The 17,950-nt window shown below is 40.9% G+C and overlaps 1 protein-coding gene across 1 annotated transcript; it reads left to right on the forward strand.

Annotated features, from left to right (window-relative positions):
• Positions 1–1,573: 1,573 nt before the first annotated feature.
• LOC104465215 (serine/threonine-protein kinase WNK2-like) lies at positions 1,574–15,827 on the forward strand (the record flags this gene model as incomplete). Its single annotated transcript, XM_010078170.1, has 8 exons — positions 1,574–1,646; positions 3,172–3,227; positions 3,305–3,990; positions 5,217–5,431; positions 7,245–7,460; positions 8,427–8,525; positions 13,996–14,040; positions 15,574–15,827. Coding segments are annotated over 8 exons (1,644 nt in total), but the record flags the coding sequence as incomplete, so codon positions are not given.
• Positions 15,828–17,950: the final 2,123 nt, after the last annotated feature.

Consider the following 17,950-nt stretch of genomic DNA (forward strand, 5'->3'; position numbering starts at 1 on the left):
CTCGTCGCCTTTCCCTGAAGATCAGGTTCCCACGTTGGCGCTGGATTTGAGAGAATGGGGCCAGAACGTTGCAGACACCAGCCAGGAGGTGAAAGCTGCTGCTGGGGCCTCGTCGGTGCCGCTTGTACCACCCGAGATCTCGCCCTACCCGCCACTGGTTAGTCCAGCTGTGACTCTGCCCGTCACACCCCCAAAGCCCGCTGGTAGGGACAGCGCCACAGCAGAGCTCAGAACCAAGGAGCCTGTGGTCGGACACGTGAAATGTTCTGAGAAGAAAGGAGCCTATGCATTTCTTCTCCCCCATACAATACCTTTTGTCTGTTGAGTGCTTTCCAGTGTGAAAGTTCTCTTGAATTTGTACTTTGGCAGATGCATTCTGGCTCATTTTACATAAATGCTTCTTAGTGAAAGTCAAATCTTTCCTTTGGGCTTAAAAGTGGTACAATATCTCCACTTGTTCTCCTCTTCTTATATCCTGTTTCTAAAGCAGGCAGAAATGTGATAATTTTTTGTGGTTTAAGAATGTAAAACACATGAGGGATATAATAATTCAAGTTCTGATGAAGATGAATGTGCTTCAATAGGAATTTTTTAAAATATAAATTAATGGCAGTGATGATAATGCCTGCCTTCCAAGTCAGTCTGAATAAAATAAACACTTCAGGAGTCTTTTTTTTTTTTTTTTTTTTATTCAAGTGCTGCAGCTAAAGAAAGACACGCCATAGGTAAAGCCTGTTTTGCTTCCAGTAATGATTTCTTTTGTCTTCCCCTGAACTTGGCAGAGCAAGACTTCACTGGGAAGCATGTCAGGAAAGCTGGAGCAGGTGGTCTGGGTTGTTACCGACTCAGTGTCTTGATTGTGCACCTGTGTTGTGTTCTTTCAGATAAAATCCTGAGTTTACGAAATGAAACAGATTTGCAGCGCTTTCTGCTAGAAGATCAGTGTATATCTTACTTGTAAAGTAGCATTTCTGGAGATAATTACATCACCACTAGGAGGGATGAGGCTGTTCCATGTAGTGTCAGCTGGATGAAATGCTTGCAAGCTTGGAAGATGCTGTATGTTACAGGGAAGACGGCTGCACTTGAGTAACTAGAGCATATTGTTTATAATGATAAATGCCTTTCTCTAGCAGATTCAATTCTCTCTCTATGAAAGGTCTTATGTCTCTCTAGTAATTTGAATTTGTCCTGTTAAAATCTGTGCCAATAAGAAAAGAGGGACATAGAATTTCTGAAGACAGACGTACAGGTGAAGAATAATCAATCTGTCTGGAAAAGCAAACGAGAACAAAAGCCCAAACTGATATATATAATTCAGTGCCTGTTTTTTAGTAACTTAGGCTGCAGTTCCCTCTGAGGTGCTGCCACTGCTTTTTTAAAATTTTTTTCTTCCAAGAGAGGAAAAAAAAGTGGAGGAGTTGAAGGAAAAGCTAGAAGGCCACCTCCACAGACACGATGAAATAGCTTAATATTCCGCAATAGTGTGAGGGCAGAGAGGGAGGGAGAATGCATTGCCTTTCTCTTTGTGTGTGAGACTGAAATTCTTTTTCTTTTTTCTCTTTACCGCAAGTTTGAAAAGTCAGAGGTCACTGGCATCGGCGCTCATTCCTCAGAAGCAAGAGGTGGGTCAGGAAGCAGAAAAGGTAATACTTCTGTCGGTGATGAACAGCAGTCATGCATCTCTACTAGTGCGTGGTCCTCTTCTCTGGTGTCTTTCTGATCTGATCTGTAATATGTCATATTAAACATCTCACTTAGTCAAGCTTCCTAGAAAGAAACTGCCTCACGGGCTGGTTTCTTTTAAACCATAACTATGTAATACCTGGCTGTGGTGTCAGCATAGGGTATTCACAGGGAAGGCTATGTTTCCCAATAATATATTTCCAGTGCACTTAAAAAGTCCAAACAGAAAGTTCTTTGGATAAACACATAAAAATGTGTTCACAAAAATAACATGACTTGAGGGTAGCCCCTCTGGGAACAAGCCTGTAAGATTTTCAAGGAGGTCCTATGAAGAAACTAGCAAAGACTACTTTTCTTTAGGTACTTGCAGATACAACGGCGCTTTCTGTAACAACACAGTAGGAGCCATAGTAAGAAACTGGGTATTAGTCATGCTCTGTTTACTTGTCTTGAAAGTCATGGGAGGTTTTAAAGGGCTGAGGATCCCAAAACTGCTTTTGCTGTCAGGGGCGGGGTTGGGAAGGGCTTAAAATACAGATATATTTTTTTGAGACTGTCATGGCAAAGCTGGCCAGCAGACTTGTGTAACAACATAGACTGTTCTTGTCCTGGCAGACATAGATCATCCAGTGCTTTTAGGTCATTGTGAGAGGGGAAAACTTTGGGTAGCCTGCATTCGTCTGTCTTGCATTCATCTGTCTTCTTCTGACAAAGAAGAGAGTGTGCAAGTGGAAGGTAGCACTGTGTAGTAAAATTAAGATATCTGACATACAATCAAGCAGTGATGTATTTCACCATTTCAGAGCTATGCAGGGACAGATTTTTGCCTTATGTTCACTGTGTGTGATGTGCCATGAGAAAGCAGCTTTCTGAAAAGCTTGCATTTATTGATTTGACTTCAGAAACAGCGGCCAGACAGTGAAATAATTGCATCTTGATTATTGCCACTAGTATTTTGCTTCTTGCATGCTTCTGTGGTCTTAGTGGCCATCCTTTGAGCTTATAATTTCCACCTTCGGCAGTGCATGTTTAACTTCATTCCAGGCTCTCTTAATTGTTGATGTTGGTATCTGGCAAATGAAAGGTGTGAAATATGTCCACTGGTGGTCAGCTGCAGCATTTTCTATGCATGAATAGCCGAGTGCAATTACTTTTTTGAGACATCAAGAACACCTTAGCAATGCAGGCCCAGTGTACCATGCAGATGTCATTATTCTGGTTTTCTCCTTAAAAATTTTCAACTGACTTAATGAAATTCCACACTCCTGTTATTATTTGAATTCCCCAAATCAATAGATTGAACAGCGTGCCTACCTGCAGGTATTTTGTATTGTCATCCTGTATTACAAAGAATGGATATTTAAATTATTCTTCAGTGCTACACTTTATCACACTTCAGTTTATCACAGTAAACACATTGGCTTTTTATTATACTAAAGCATTCCAGACATGAATGTATTTTTTTTTCTTGAACTCATAAAACAGGTTCAGCTGCAAGCATCACTTCAGCTCCTGCTGCTCCAACAAAAGGCCTCCTTCAGGTAACCAGAGACTAGGAGCAGTTTTATGCTTGATTGTTAAAGTTACTTTCCAAATTAATCTCTGTTATTTCCTCCAGGTTGCACCTACATCATCAAGCATAACTCAACAGATGGAAACTTCTAAAAGGAGCGAGAAGGCAAAGACTCTGACTTCGTCTGCACACACAGATAATGTAACACAGATATCTGCAGCAGATGGGGTGATAAATAACCTTCAAAGGGATGACTCTCTAGACTATGGTTCCTATGGAAAACAGGCTGAAACTCATGATAGCGATACACCAGCCAAAACTATTGGCAGGTTTTCAGTAATCAGCACGCAAGATGAATTAACTTTAGCAGCGCCGCACTGCTTAAGGTTCTCGGCACCCCCAGATGTCTATTTGGATGAGCTCCCTTCCAGCCCTGATTTGAAGACAGCTGTCCGACGGGTGCAGACGGCCTCTTCTGTCGATGTCCTCTGTGACCAAGGTTCAAGTGATTCTGCTGATGAGCCTTTCCCTCGGCAGTTGGCTGCTGCTGCCCAACTGTCCCCCCCAAGCAGTAGTACAGCCACTGACTTAATTAAAAAAGCAGCTGCTTTTCTGCAAAGATCTGGAAAAGCTAGCTCACCGGGCCTTGACTCACCCAACGGGCAAGGAACAAAAATTCCTACCATCAACATAACATCGTTCCACTCGCAGTCGTCATACATGAGCAGTGACAACGACTCGGAATTTGAAGACGCGGATATGAAGAAAGAATTGCAGAACCTGAGAGAAAAGTATGTTGGGTTGACAAGCAGTGCCAGGGAGGGTGCCTAGGCAGCATCTCTGCATGTGATGAGCAAATATGTGGTTTTCAGAGCTGTAAGGAGTAAACTGGTTCTGGGCAAATCAGGCATCGCTAGGATCTTCCTCCACATGTGCAGGACTTTATGCCTCACTTTATTTGTCAGTTCTGTTTAGAAGAAGAATAATTCAATAATAACTTTTCTAAACCCTGAAACATTTCTGCTGCAACATCCAGTTTCCTTACTGAAAAGCTATGCTGAGATGGTAGCAAACAATAGCCCTTATAATGTCTGTGAGAGTAGGTTCCCATGTGGATGCTGTTTAAGGCGGCATAAAAACAATCTGGATGCCTGCAGGGACGGCTGCCGTAGTGTTCTCTCCGTGTCCTTCTCTGCAAGGATGATTTAGACTGTCAGGTCTACAGACCCATCACTGTTCCCACAGTCTCTTTGACAGTAGCTACCTGCCTGATAGATACTAGATTAGGACCCTCACTTCACTGCACATTGGACCTCCCATCACGTCAGCGGTCCACTCTTGGCGGCAGGCTGGGGAGCCTGGCAGGAGTCTGTCATGCTGCCAGGCCTGAGAGCTATCTGCTTTCAATTTGAACATTTTCTTTCTTTTCTGGCAGGTGATGGGTAAAAAGTAGCATTAAATGCCAGTTTAACAAAAATGTTAATCTTAAGGTGTAATTGTTTTACTGAATACAGGTAATGCATCTTTTTAAAACAGAACGACAGTAGTATGAAACCTTTAAACTTGACTTTATGGCATTGTGAAATCTGCATTATAAGTAAGGTAATGATTCTTGTGCTAATGGCATTTTTATGGGAGGCACTTGGTTTTCTTCACGCTGACTTCCATCAAACTGATGTACGTGCCTCAAGAGTTAACATTTTTGAAGCCACAGAGAGAAATTCTGGAGTAGTTTGGAGTTCCTGTCAGATCTCATGTCAAAATCAATTGTTTTTACTGAGGATGTTGAAAATCTTTTTAGCTCTCTAGGATTCTATCTTATAAATGAATATTTGAGAAGTCAGTCACCACATTTGCCAGGTGGATTGTTATAACTTCATATACTTTTTAGATGAGCAGTTGATTGCTTTATAACCAAAGACTGTTTTGTTTCTTTCTTTTATAACTAATTATACTGTCAAGATGTGGTGCCTTATCAAATACATCACTAGCAGAGTTCTTTATCTTTTCTATTTAGACATATGAAAGAAATCGCTGAACTTCAGACTCAGCAGAAGAATGAGATCGAGGCACTGTACATTCGGTTAGGGAAACCCCTTCCTCCCAACCTGGGCTTCCTTCACTCAGCCCCACCAAGCAGCCGTCGCCGGAGAACCAGCAAAAATAAATTGAAAGGTGGAAAACTATTAAACCCTCTGGTCCAACAGCTCAGGAGTGGAACATCAAGCACAAGTAGGTACACTGGGTTGTTTTCCATCTACCTCTTGTTTGTGATTCTGCTGTGCAATTGCAAGGACTGCAGGAAAGGCACTGAATTTTTATTGTTTTTAATACTTTGACTCAAATTTGTATACTGCAAACTGGTTTTGAAGTGGGCTTCCTTTGGGCCAGGCTTATTACAGCTGCCCAGTGCTGAACTGTACATACCTTGCCTGCATCAGTTACAGGGCTTGGCACAGAAACAATATTCCACTTGAATTTGGAATACAGCCTGGTTAGGTTTTCTCATCCTTTCTCTAAATGCAACTTATTGATGTTTGTATTCACCTCTTAGGTGCTGTTACCCTCTATTGATTATGTGCTGTATCTTGTTGTTTATTTTTTCCTGCATATAAATAAGATTGGATTAAATTTGCTACCCCAAAGGACGGGAGTTAAAACTGGTTCTAAAACTGTGATGGATGCTTTGACCATCTGAAGTAGTTTCAGATTTTTTACATACTTTCAAACAGTAGTACAGTCTTGAGTCATTATCTCTTTGGAAAGCATAAAGATATAATTCAACAGAGAAATGTTGATATACCTCAGTACCTATTTCTTCAGCAAAATTTAGAATAGAATATGAATAATTTTTTTTTCAGTGTAGTTCATGCTGTTATGTAGAGGAGCAGCAGCACATTCAGCATTAACCCTGTATTTCAAACCTGGTAGCTCTTGTTTTCAAAGTGACTGACATAGGTCCACTTAGAATTACACTGCATGGACCTGAATTATAGAGTGTTTTGGACGTTTTTGCTTTTAAGGATTTCAATGGAGATAGGAAAAGCAAAGATACTCAGAGGCAAGATGTTCTGGGATCCATCTTGAATCTCAGCCTTCATGCCTACGGGAACTGCTGCTACCCTTGTCCAAAGAATTTAAGCCTATTTCTGCATAAAATGTCTCAATTCTCCGTTATTTTTTTTTCCCATGTCACCTTCAGTTAGAGAACAGAAATCTGCTCTGTCAGACTGCTACTTTGGGGCATGCTTTCCTTTATGCTTTTTTTTTTTATTTTCCAATTTTTTGAGGCACTGTGTGAAGTTCCCATTACCTTTGAGAATCTGTATTCATGCCTGAGCCTTCTCATCCTTGACCATGTAGGTTCCTCATTTTTTGGCCTTCCTTGGTCCTTCCTCAGGGATCAATGGCAGGCAGTTTCTAATACGGTTGCTGATGTAATTGTCACCTTTCTCTGTCAGATGCTTTTGCTGATAAATCCATGTAACAGATGATTACAAAGGTATTCTGGTGTTAAAACCTCTTTACCCAAGATACCCATGTAGATAGATACAGATATTTATATACAGACATGTATCGATCTATATATAGATGCTATCAATCACAAGTTTGTGTCTTTGCAGCAAGTTTTCATTTCTCTCCATTTGCTTGCTTTCACCTTTCATGTTTGAGAGCAAACCTGTGTGTTCTGCTCAGTGGGTCTGTGCATTCATCTTCCCACTTAGGCACTTGTGCAGCTCTCACTTTATTTCAGCAGTGCTCCTCCTGAGGTCCTGACTCCAGCCTTTCTGAAAAATGCAGAAAATAAACTGTAAAAATCAAACCCACTCCATAAGCTTCTTGGAGAAGCTGGAGCAGCGGTAGGATGTGTAGATTATTTTCTGGTGCAGGCTATCCGTAAAGCCTGGGCTTCATACGGTACTTCAGAGTTGTGAGCCGCTGCTCCTCTTGGTAGCAAAGCAACGATTATTTTTAGGCACAGATTTTTATTCCATGGTTTCCTAGCATTTGCTGTTGCATGTATTTTGTTTGTTTGCTCTTTCAGGTAATCTTTCAGACTCTAAAGACTCACCCCACAAAGACACAACTAAAACTCAGCCTGGCTCTCGCGAAGCAGCTGCAGGAACCTCCCCTGCGCCTGCCACCTTTGGGAAGGCTGTTCAGACGCAGCAGCCGTGCTCTGTCAAAGCCTCTTTGTCTTCTGACATCTGCTCCGGCTTAGGGCCCGAAGGAGGCGATGTGAACGCAAGCTCTGGCCAAGGTGATTTTTTTCATACCAGCTGTTCAGCATGTCTTCCAGCACATGCTAAAATTAGTTTGCTTCCCTTGCGCTTGAACTTTTTAGGAATGGATTTCACTTCTAGTGATATAGGAACATGAACCTTTGACAGTCCAAATTACTGATTTATCTTTAAAAAATCATTGCAGTATTGTCAGAAGAATAAAAGTAAAGTATTCTTACCAAATACTAAGAGTCAGCACTCAAGAAGGCATACTAGTTTCTATGAAGGAGATATCTTTTATTTTTGCCAGCAGTGGCTTTATACAGACACCTTTTCTGGAGTCTGCCTTCCAGATTTCTGAGAAGAAAAAGAAAGGAAACCAAAAAATATATATAGAAGGTCAGGAGATTGTTTTCTTTGATTCATTCTGGGCCTCTTTTAGCCCCTTGGTACTGGTAGACCCAGAGTTCCTCATTATAAAGTTCCAAACCATCTTGGGTGTGAGGGGGGAAAAAAAAAAAACAAAAGGAAAAAAAAAGAAAAGAAATTAAAAAACAAAAAGAAAAGGAAAGCAAACCAAAACCAGAGAACCAAGTTATGTTTCCTTTATCTGAAGGGGCTCACTTTGTGCATGATTTTGGAGTCCCAGCTAGATTGGCCATGTTCCCTAATCCCGACCTCCGATACTTCTGTGTATTGCACCCTTCTGTAGGCTTTGACTGCTCTTGTAGCCATGCATATTGGAAGTTCTAATGATGATTAAAATACCTTCCTCTCATTGCACATCCTGCCAAACTACTCTATAAAATATCTATCTGTTCTCTTCTGCTGTTATTGCATCCTTTGTGTATGGTCAATTAACTGACTCCTCTTTGGCAAAGTTAAAATGGAGATGTGGATGTTTAACTAACAAAGCTGATTTGACTGATGGTATAGGACATCTGATCACAGCTACTTGTACTTTATAAGTGTCTTTGTTTTCTTCCCTTTATATTCATTTGCAGGCTGGACGGTTTTCCACCAAACGTCTGAGAGAGTGACCTATAAATCTAGTAGCAAACCTCGTACCAGATTCCTCAGTGGACCTGTGTCTTTGTCCATCTGTTTGTATTTGTTCTTTTGTATTTTATCACAGTCCATCTTTCTTTTACCCCCTTTTTCCAATTCCATGTTTTATATCTCTAATATGTTTGGCAGGATGCCCCCTTTTCTGAGCCATCTTTTCTTTCTTTTTATCTTTCTTTTAAGTAATCATCATGAACACACCTTATTTATATTAATTTTTCATATGAAAGCTTTTTTTGCACTGCTTTTGGCTCATGCCTGGGCACCAAAAGCATGTGTGGAAGATCTCATCATTTATTATATAGCCTTATGGTAAATTTTACCCTGGACTTATCAAAGCTTTTGTACTTTATGTGATTTATGTTGAAGTAATTTTATTTGCAATGTGGCAAATATACATGTCTGCTGTCCTGGTTCCAGCGACAACAAAAAGAAATCCATCCTTCTGTAGACGAATGGTCTCTTTCACACATGTTTGGACTCTGAAGACATGCATGTAGCAAGCTGATACAATACTAGAAGGTCACTGAAGGGTATAACTTCCATACAAGGGCTGTATTAACACGATATACAGTACTGTTTATATCCACTCTATTTTTCTTTAATTTTTTTCCCCGCTCTTTGCATGTGGAAATGCTGAGACAATAGTGCTCCAGCTAGTTCTTCCCAAATCTGTTGCCTAGGTGGGCTTTTCCCCATGCATCCACTTTAATTACTTTAAGCGAGCAATTTTTTATATAGTCGTAAGCAGCAGGAAGATCCGGTTACTCCAGAGGAGAGTACCATCAACTTTTTTTTGTGTAACCTGATCTGGCTGAAGCACTTTACTCAGATTATTTTCTTATGACCTTGTGTGACCTCTGAGATGAAGTCAATTAGCAGTTCATCAAAGCATAAATAAGTAAAAAGCAATATCAGATTTTCAGATGATACTTTGAAATGGATTCCTAGGATCCAGTATTTTTTGTTTCAGATAATTGTGCACCTGCTATTTGTACCCTATGTGTATGGCTCCTAAAGTAATTGGCAATTCAACCAAACGATATCAAGCTATTTAATTAAAAAATTAAGACCATTGTAGCCAATCGTATATGCTGCTTTTTAGGCAAACAGATTTTGCTTGTACAATAAAGATATGTTGTGCTGACCAGGTACTATAGGCCACTTACATATAACATTAGAAAGGCTAATAATGTTCTTGAGAAAATGTTTGGTTAACTAACTGTTCATTTGCATTAATGTCAGATCTCCCATTGGAGTTCTGCATTGCTTATCATTATCCAAGTGGTACAGATTCAAAGGCACAAGACCACTCAAATACACTCCTCCTAATTTTATGAATAAACAATATTTTTAAAAATAATCTTGATTTTTTTTTGTTTGAGGCCCCTAAAAGTCCAAGCACTTAGGTTCTTGAAAACTGATGTTTACTGAATTTGTTATCATGCAAGTTTTTAATGACTATTGAAGTCATGAGACAATTTTGCATTCAGGGATTTTTTTTAATTTTTTTTTCTGAGAACCTGAGGGAAATTATCAGTTCACAAATTTTCCAATTTGGTATTTTAATGGACACACAGTAGTTTCTTCCTCTGCACATGTAATTCCCAGAAGTGGTTTAATTAATCTTTCACAGAATTACTATTCAGTAGTATGCAAAAAGACTGGGAGATGGCAATTAAAAACCAGCACATTCAAAATGTTTGGGTGCATGGATATTGTGAATGAAACCAAGGGAATATGTAAATCCTTCAAATCGTGAAGTTTCCCAATGCTTAAATAACTCGGCACGACTAATGGCTTTCTGTTCTCAGCCCATATGCTCTCTTCTCGGTTTCTTCTGGGCAAAGTGTTCAGAGAGGAGATTTGCACTCCCCCATTTCTGACTCATACGAGAAGATGGACTGAGTTTCAGGCACTTAACCCTGATCCATCCCAAATCCCTGCTGCTTGGAGAGCACAGCTTAGTTTCAGATACTGCCTGGCACTTCAGTTGCTAGGCAGGGCTCCGCAGCTGAATTCCTTGTAGGTTTTGATGGGGACAGGAGGTTCTTTTAGCTTGTTTTCCTAGTGAATCCAACAGGTTGGTAGCGTGTGTGTGTGTAGGGATGAAGATGGGGCTGCGTGTGGCCCCATTCATCCCCAAGGGCAGCTGGGGCTGGAAGGAGGGACAGCTTGGTGATTCCATCCAGCCGGTGTCCAGAGCAGCCGTGACCACAGGCCTCAGGAAAAATAGTGCAAGATGATGATGATGATGGCAATGACAGCTGGCTTGTGCTCCTTCCCCTCTGGAAGGGCAGTAGGTTGACTCAACATGCGGGCAGAGCCATGGCTCGTGCTCCTTCCCCTCTGGAAGGGCTGTAGGTTGACCCAACATGTGGGCAGAGCCATGGCTCGTGCTCCTTCCCCTCTGGAAGGGTGGTAGGTTGACCCAACATGCGGGCAGAGCCAAGCGTTTGGACGAGGTGCTAAACCTGTCTGTGCTGTGAGCACAAGCAAGGAGAGCAAGTGCTGGGCGCACAGGGCTAGGCTGGGACTTCCCACTGCAGGCAGCTCTATAACGTGTCCCGGCAATTCAGGATCTGGGTCTATTCCACAGGTCGAGGTTTCCCTGGGAATTTTTGTTTGTTTGAAAGCTGTTGGGGAAACGTTGTGCTGGATTTTCAGAAATGCTCTGCATCACAGAATCACAGAATGGTTTGGGTTGGAAGGGATGTTAAAGATCTTCCAGTTCCACCCCCCTGCCATGGGCAGGGACACCTCCCACTAGCCCAGGTTGCCCAAAGCCTCATCCAGCCTGGCCTTGAACACCTCCACCTTGGATGTTCCAGTGCAAGGAGTGTACTGTATTAGCAGACAAATTAGCAGCATGCTTTTAAAAAGAAGTGTTCAGGTGCATTAAAGATAGTTTTACCAAATATCTTATCATAGTTACAAGATCCATCAGATTGAGCACTTTCACAGTGTTCTCCCAGAACAGCTTTTTGAGCTGTTCCCCATGTCCAATATTGACTTTTCCTTTGCACTTTTCGTGGAATAAAATTTCTGATGGGCTTCAGCATAATCTTAGCCTGAGCTCCTTCCCTGGGTTAAATTGCAAGGGCACCTTAGGGAAGAGTGTTTGCTGGTTGTGAGTGGAATTTTCAAAATCTCCATTTGGTTTAGACTTGTAATCCTGTGTAAAGCGATTTTTGTCAGGTCTATAGTAAATACATTGTATGTGCATGTGTGATTATGGAAATGGTCTAACAATTCATTGCCATTTCAATTTTATTTTAGCTTTCAAGCTTTTTGGCAGCTTTTAGAGTGCAAATACATGATGGTGTATTTTTTTTCTGTCCTATACGATGTAATAGCTACTTAATTTCTCAGAAAATAAATCTGGAATTGGAGGTAAAACACTTTGCTGAACTTCTGCAGTCTTAGCTTAAATCTTAATTATGATTCGTCATCTTAACTTTACAGCCATTAAACACCTTGATTTTAGAAGTAATACAATGAATCTGTGAATTAGGTTTGCCAAGTGCATTTTGAATTGAATTTGAATTTCAAACCAATTGTAGCCAATGATTGTCAGTCCCTGCTTCAGGCAGTATCACCACTTAGATAATGTTTATCTCCCAAGCAACATGCTGGAGTGATACTGTTTGGAAGAACCAGCAGTCTTTTTGGTGATTGACTCTCCTGTAATATTTTCCTTAATGTTGGCTCCCTTCACATGGGTATTTTATGAATCTGTCCAGTTATCGCTGTTCTCGTCGCTTCCCCCCACGTATGGGGGCCCCAGGTTCAATTTGGCACCCGAGGTGCATATAAACTTGTGACTCAGTTTTCAGGAAGCGGAGGGATTGGCGATTAAACTTTTTTACATGTATTTGAGCACGTACTGTAATCAGCTGCCTGCTTTTATTTTTCGCAGGCAGTTGCTTTTCATTTGCATACATATTGTGCCAAATCCTACCTATTGCTATGTGCAGAAATGCTGCAGGAGAGGTAAGAAAACAGTATGCTAGTGTTACTGCCACTCATGTTTCCATAATGGGAGCTGCTAGCTAACTTTAAGAGATAGGCAAGGTAAGGTGTATATCTGAGGGAAAAGAGGGGAAGAATTTAAAAATCCAATGCAGATTGTTGAGTTGTGAATGTGACTTGTGTTTGTTATCTGGGCTTTGAGATGAGAAACTAAACATGGTCGTGCTCGCATAAGACATCACTGTAGTCATGTCCTTCTGATTTTCTTGGAATAGAAACCTCGTTAACCGATATGAAATAATAAGAAAATCTTTCAAAGCAATCCTTTGGTTCCTTCTCATGCCACCCATATCAAAACACAAACATTTCTTCTGTCTTTTTTTCCTCCCTCTTTTCTTTACTTTCTCTTCCTCAGTCTCTGACTGATGTCTCTTCTTTCTCCTTTGAAGACTTGTTCCGAGCCTATGTCAACCTGGACCTGCGATCTGAGTTTAAAGCTGCATTTCTGGCACAGTAACATAAAATATTAACTCCAGTTTGCTGTAGAGAAAAAGCACATACATCCTGTATCTTGCTTTTTTGCCCCACTCTCTGATTTTACTCATGTTTTCAAGTGCTTCTTCACAATAAATTTGCCATGCCCCATGTCAGAGATTCATCTCCTCTCATACCATAATGATATTCTTCTGACCAAGTCCAAAATACCTTTCAGGAAATTTGGCACTCAAACAGAAACAGTGCTTATGTCTGGCAAGATCTGACAGTCAAGTAGGGTTCTCGGTACACTTCTGACACTCTATCTATCCAACAGAATATGGAAAATCATGATGAAGGATGTAACAAGATGATAATGAAAAAAAAACCACGTAGTTGGGTTAAATGAAAACTCAGCTACTCTGCTGGCTTATTTTTCTTCACTTGGACATGGCATAAGGGAAACTCATTCACGGTTACTCTCAATTGAAGTTCAGAATCTCACATTACACACAAACCCTACTAATAAAGTATTTGGGAACAATTGGCCTCAGACCTGCAGAACAATGTATCTTTTTGGACTTGTAAAACGGGACTTTTAGGGTTGTTTTACAGTTTGTCGTTGCAGCCAGACTAGCTTGACTTATTCCTGAAAGCATTTTTGGCCTCCTATCACAAACTGAATTGACATCATTTCCTGCATTAATAGAATAGGAATCAAAACCTCCTATAAGGAAGCCAAGGCAATTTTGGGGGAAAAAAAAAACACAAAAGAACCAAACAAAAAAAACCCAAACCAAACAAATGCATCTTTAAGTCCTGGGACCTTCCTTTTGGCATGCTATTGTACTTTTTCAAAGCTTCTGAATGGCTGCACTTTAAGAAAGGTTTGAGCTGTCCAGTTTTTAGACTTCCTTTACTCACCTGAACTGCTGACTTTGTCTGTCCTTTCTTGCATAATAACTACTCTTTGATTGCTTAAAAGTACAGAAGCTTGTCCGTCAGATTTGTTGTGTTTAGTCTTACCTAATTCTGTATGTCTTGTATTGTTTTACCTTGTAGGGTCCACCTTGAAACGACTATGTCTAGGCAAAGATCACAGTAGTAGTAACTATCCCATTTTTGTTTCTCAGTATTTCCTTCATGGCATGGGATGTTTTTTGCTTTTGTTTATTTTTTTTAAATTATTTTTTACTAAAAGCTAGTTGTTTAATAAATAGAGCTGATGCACTTATACCAATATGAAATTAGACTGTAAATTGTGATACTGCCGTAACGATGCATGTGCTGTGATGTCTTGGGAACCACGCATGCTGCAAGACAGTTGTGGTATTCTTTGTGTGTGAGACCGTGCACGCATGCGGCGAGAAAACTGGATTCAGTGTTTGTCTTTCTGAAATACGCACTTTTATATGACTGCAGTTCTCTGTTGGAGGAATTTATAGCTTAAAATGATCTCGTTCCTGTTGAGCTGCATGAAATATTAAACGCTAATTGAAGAGCTTTCCTGTCAAAATACTTTTTTTTTTTTTTCTCACTCGTCCCTTTCCCCCAAGCAAAGGAAAAGGAAATGAGCAGTATTCACTTAAAAGTTATGTTGCAGGTTGAATGCATGATCATTTAAAGGTTATTAACGTAGGACTAATTTGTTTACTTGCTTTCATTGGCTGGTAACTGATTAACAGAAAAAAAAGAAGAATTGAATGTTCATGTGTGCTTCTATAATCATTTTACTGCAGTTCTATGAACTTTTTGCTTGGAGACATGGTCTTTATTTCAAATCTTTAGCTATATCAAATACGATAGCTGAAAAGTTACTTTATATTTTCTGCTTAGGTCAAATTCAGGCACCTTCAGTTGCTGTTCGTTGCTGATCCTGCTGTGTCAGACTTGTAGTTACCAACACATAAAAAAGACAGGTTCTTTTTTTTCCTAATTCTTCTAGAAATAAATGAACATATAAATCTCTGTCAATATTCTTCCTGTCTGCTCTTGTCTATACCCAAAGTTCTGTATCCTTATCTTTGTCTTAAAAACTCACACAACCACTTAAGTCCTCCTCTTTCTTCTGAATATTCATGGTCCTGATGGGGTTTTTTTCCCACAAAATATGCAGATGGCATAAACAGTCCTAACGTCAGCGAGAGAGATTGTGCGTTCCCGGAGCCTTTGAGGCATAGTAGCCAACCCTACTTGTAACCTATATGACAATTAAGTTTTTCCAGGAGGACTGTAAGCTTATGCAAGTAAAATAAATGGTAAATTCCTTTTTTTAAACGTACACACTTTTAGCAAGTAATCCATCCTGGCTCCCACTCTTGTGGTTGTCTCCTCGGAAGAGACTTTGTGAGCCTGCAGATGGCAGCGTCACTGGGACTGCATTTGTTTTTTCTCTCCAAGTCATTAATTTTCACCGAGGGGAAACAAGAGCTAGTGGCTGAGGTAACAAAATGCGACAGAAAATACCACTCCATTGGACTCAGACCATTTCTTTAAGCAAAGGTGTTCTGTAGAGAGGAGGGGGAGGGTTCAAATTCAGAAAAGCCACCATTGGGATTGCAGTAGATGGGAAACTGTTTGAACAGCAGAGTGGTGAAGCAGCGATGCCATCGTCAACTTTCTTTGTGTGTGATTTTCCAGGATCCTCGACAAACAGTCTCGTAACGTGTCCTGAGCCCCTCCCGCAATCGACCCTGCAGGTTCAGGCCAACAACAGTAACAACAAGAAAGGGACGTTCACGGACGATCTTCACAAGCTGGTTGACCAGTGGACAAGCAAAACTGTTGGAGCTGCACAGACAAAACCTTCCTTAAACCAACTGAAGCAGAACCAAAAAAGGCAAGACATGGAGCCAAAGGCTAATCCCATGCAAACACAGAATGAGACATGTGGAGTAAGTGGCACTCCTTGAAGGACGTACATTTTGCTTTGTGTCTGAAAGCCTTTGCACAACCCAGATTTGGAGGAGGATGTAAAGTAAAGTTACTTCAGATAGATGCTTCATATAAATGTCCATATCTTTTCATTAAGTACTAAACCAGATTTTTTTTTTAAATTGTATTTTGGAATAATCTTGAGGGATATATGGGCTTCAATATATATATATATATATACAAAAATATATTTTTAAACTACAAACTGCTTATTAACAGCAATATACAGCAATACTCATACCATTAACCATATGTTGCTTAAGTTTTAACTCTTCCTAAAGTTTTCTTCTTTTTCACGTTTGATATCAATCTTCCTTAGGCAGAACAGTGGCTGGGGCGGGGGCTTGGTGGGGGGAAGCCTTGTTAAAAGCGGAGTGAGTACTGTGCTGAGACGGGGCAGCTGGATGTGTTTCTGTCCCTTGCTTGGTGCACTGGGTGCCTTTGAGGCTATCTGCCTCATGAAAGTAGCATCTGCAGAACTGCTCTGAAAGTCAGCTACAACAAAATGGAAATTTGAAGCACCCCCTGTTTATCCCCTCTTATTTTCAGTAGCAGGAAAAAATACCACAGCATGCATTTGTGTCTGTGCTTGGTGCTTGTTTTCATGGCTGAGCGATGATGAGATGGAGGCAGGCACAAAAATGAATCGAGATGTATCCAGAATCCCAGTTTCCCATTCTGTCCTGCCCTGGTCTGGGTTTCCAGACCTCTTCCTCCTTCTCCTCATGGATGGATGATTCTTTGACAAATAATTTTTGCTGGATTCAGTTTTTTTTTGAAAGACTGGAAATTAGAGGAAAATTAATTTTAAAAGCAAAGGAATAGTGAAAACAGAACCATTGAGGGACTGCTTTGTAATCCCTTAAAACTGAGATAGCTGGATCTGGATAGCAAAGCATTGCTTTTTTGGCATGTAGAATGAAAAAAACTAGCTTGTATGCAGCAGTGGTAGTTCTGTAGTTATTTGTGAGGTGTGACATGCCCAAGCAGGAACCGCACTAACGCGTCTGCTTTGGTACTTGCTGGTCTCTGGGGTAGTAGGATCACGGACTTCACAGAGAAAAGCATTTGTGCAAATTTATGAATCAATTTTGTGTCCGTTCTTAGTCTCCCTAAGTGAACAAAAGCCAGAGGTAGATAATCCTTCTGGGCAGTGATGGTTTAACCCGTACAAACCTGTTCTGGAGTCAGAGACACCTACTTAACACCGTACCAGTTCTCACAGAGTGAGCCAAAGGAGGTGATGGTAAAAACAAATTGAAGATTCGTAGAAAGTGATGGTGAGGGCACAGATTTTGGTCTGTTGTCCCTTCTTACTCTCTTTTGATGTGCTTTTTGCAGCTTCATGTCTCCTTCCCGAGACTCCTGCAGTACCTTGAAGTATTCAATGGGGGAGTTTTGTCCACTTATAACTCTGGAAACAAGAGTGGTTATTTTGCTTATTTGAATCACCTGTTAACATCAGTTTAGGTTAATTTTACTTTCTGCAGCCTTGAGAGGAGAAGGAATGGCCCTGCCTCAACACACTGATTTTAGAGGCTTTAGATCCGTCTAGAACACGATAGTTATTCCAGGAATTAACAAAGCTGGTTGAAGTCTTTTAGAGATAATTTACCAAGAGCTCTGGGAGGCTGGGATTCCCTGCTCTGCATTTCACACCATTCCTTGTTGCCTGGTAGAGGGACAGTCAGCTGGAGACCCCGCGAGCTGCACGCCAGCACACCCGGCATGGTTTGTGCAAAACATCCTCGTGGGCTGCAGGAGAGATGCAAAGGGAGATGGCAAATCTCCTGGCGTGGTTATTGTTAGGGTGTTTTGGCCCCAAAGATGGCAGAGCACGCTGCAGGTGATAGAAAACAGGGCAGCGGGTGTTATTGGAAAGAGTTTTACAAAGGCTGTTTTGGGAGTTGAGCGTCGTTCTGCTGATTGTACCTTTTGCAATTCACCCTAAAGGAGAAATTGAAGTTAAGGGATGAGAGGGCTTCATGATGTTGGGAGAAAAATAGCCAAAAGAGGAGGAAGGAAGCTGTGTGAAAGGCCCATTAGTGTGGACAGCCAGACAAGCGACCCATCACATCTGTTG

Source organism: Pterocles gutturalis, unplaced genomic scaffold, assembly GCF_000699245.1.
Source record: "Pterocles gutturalis isolate BGI_N339 unplaced genomic scaffold, ASM69924v1 scaffold33643, whole genome shotgun sequence".
In the NCBI taxonomy this organism is placed as follows: Eukaryota; Metazoa; Chordata; class Aves; order Pterocliformes; family Pteroclidae; genus Pterocles; species Pterocles gutturalis.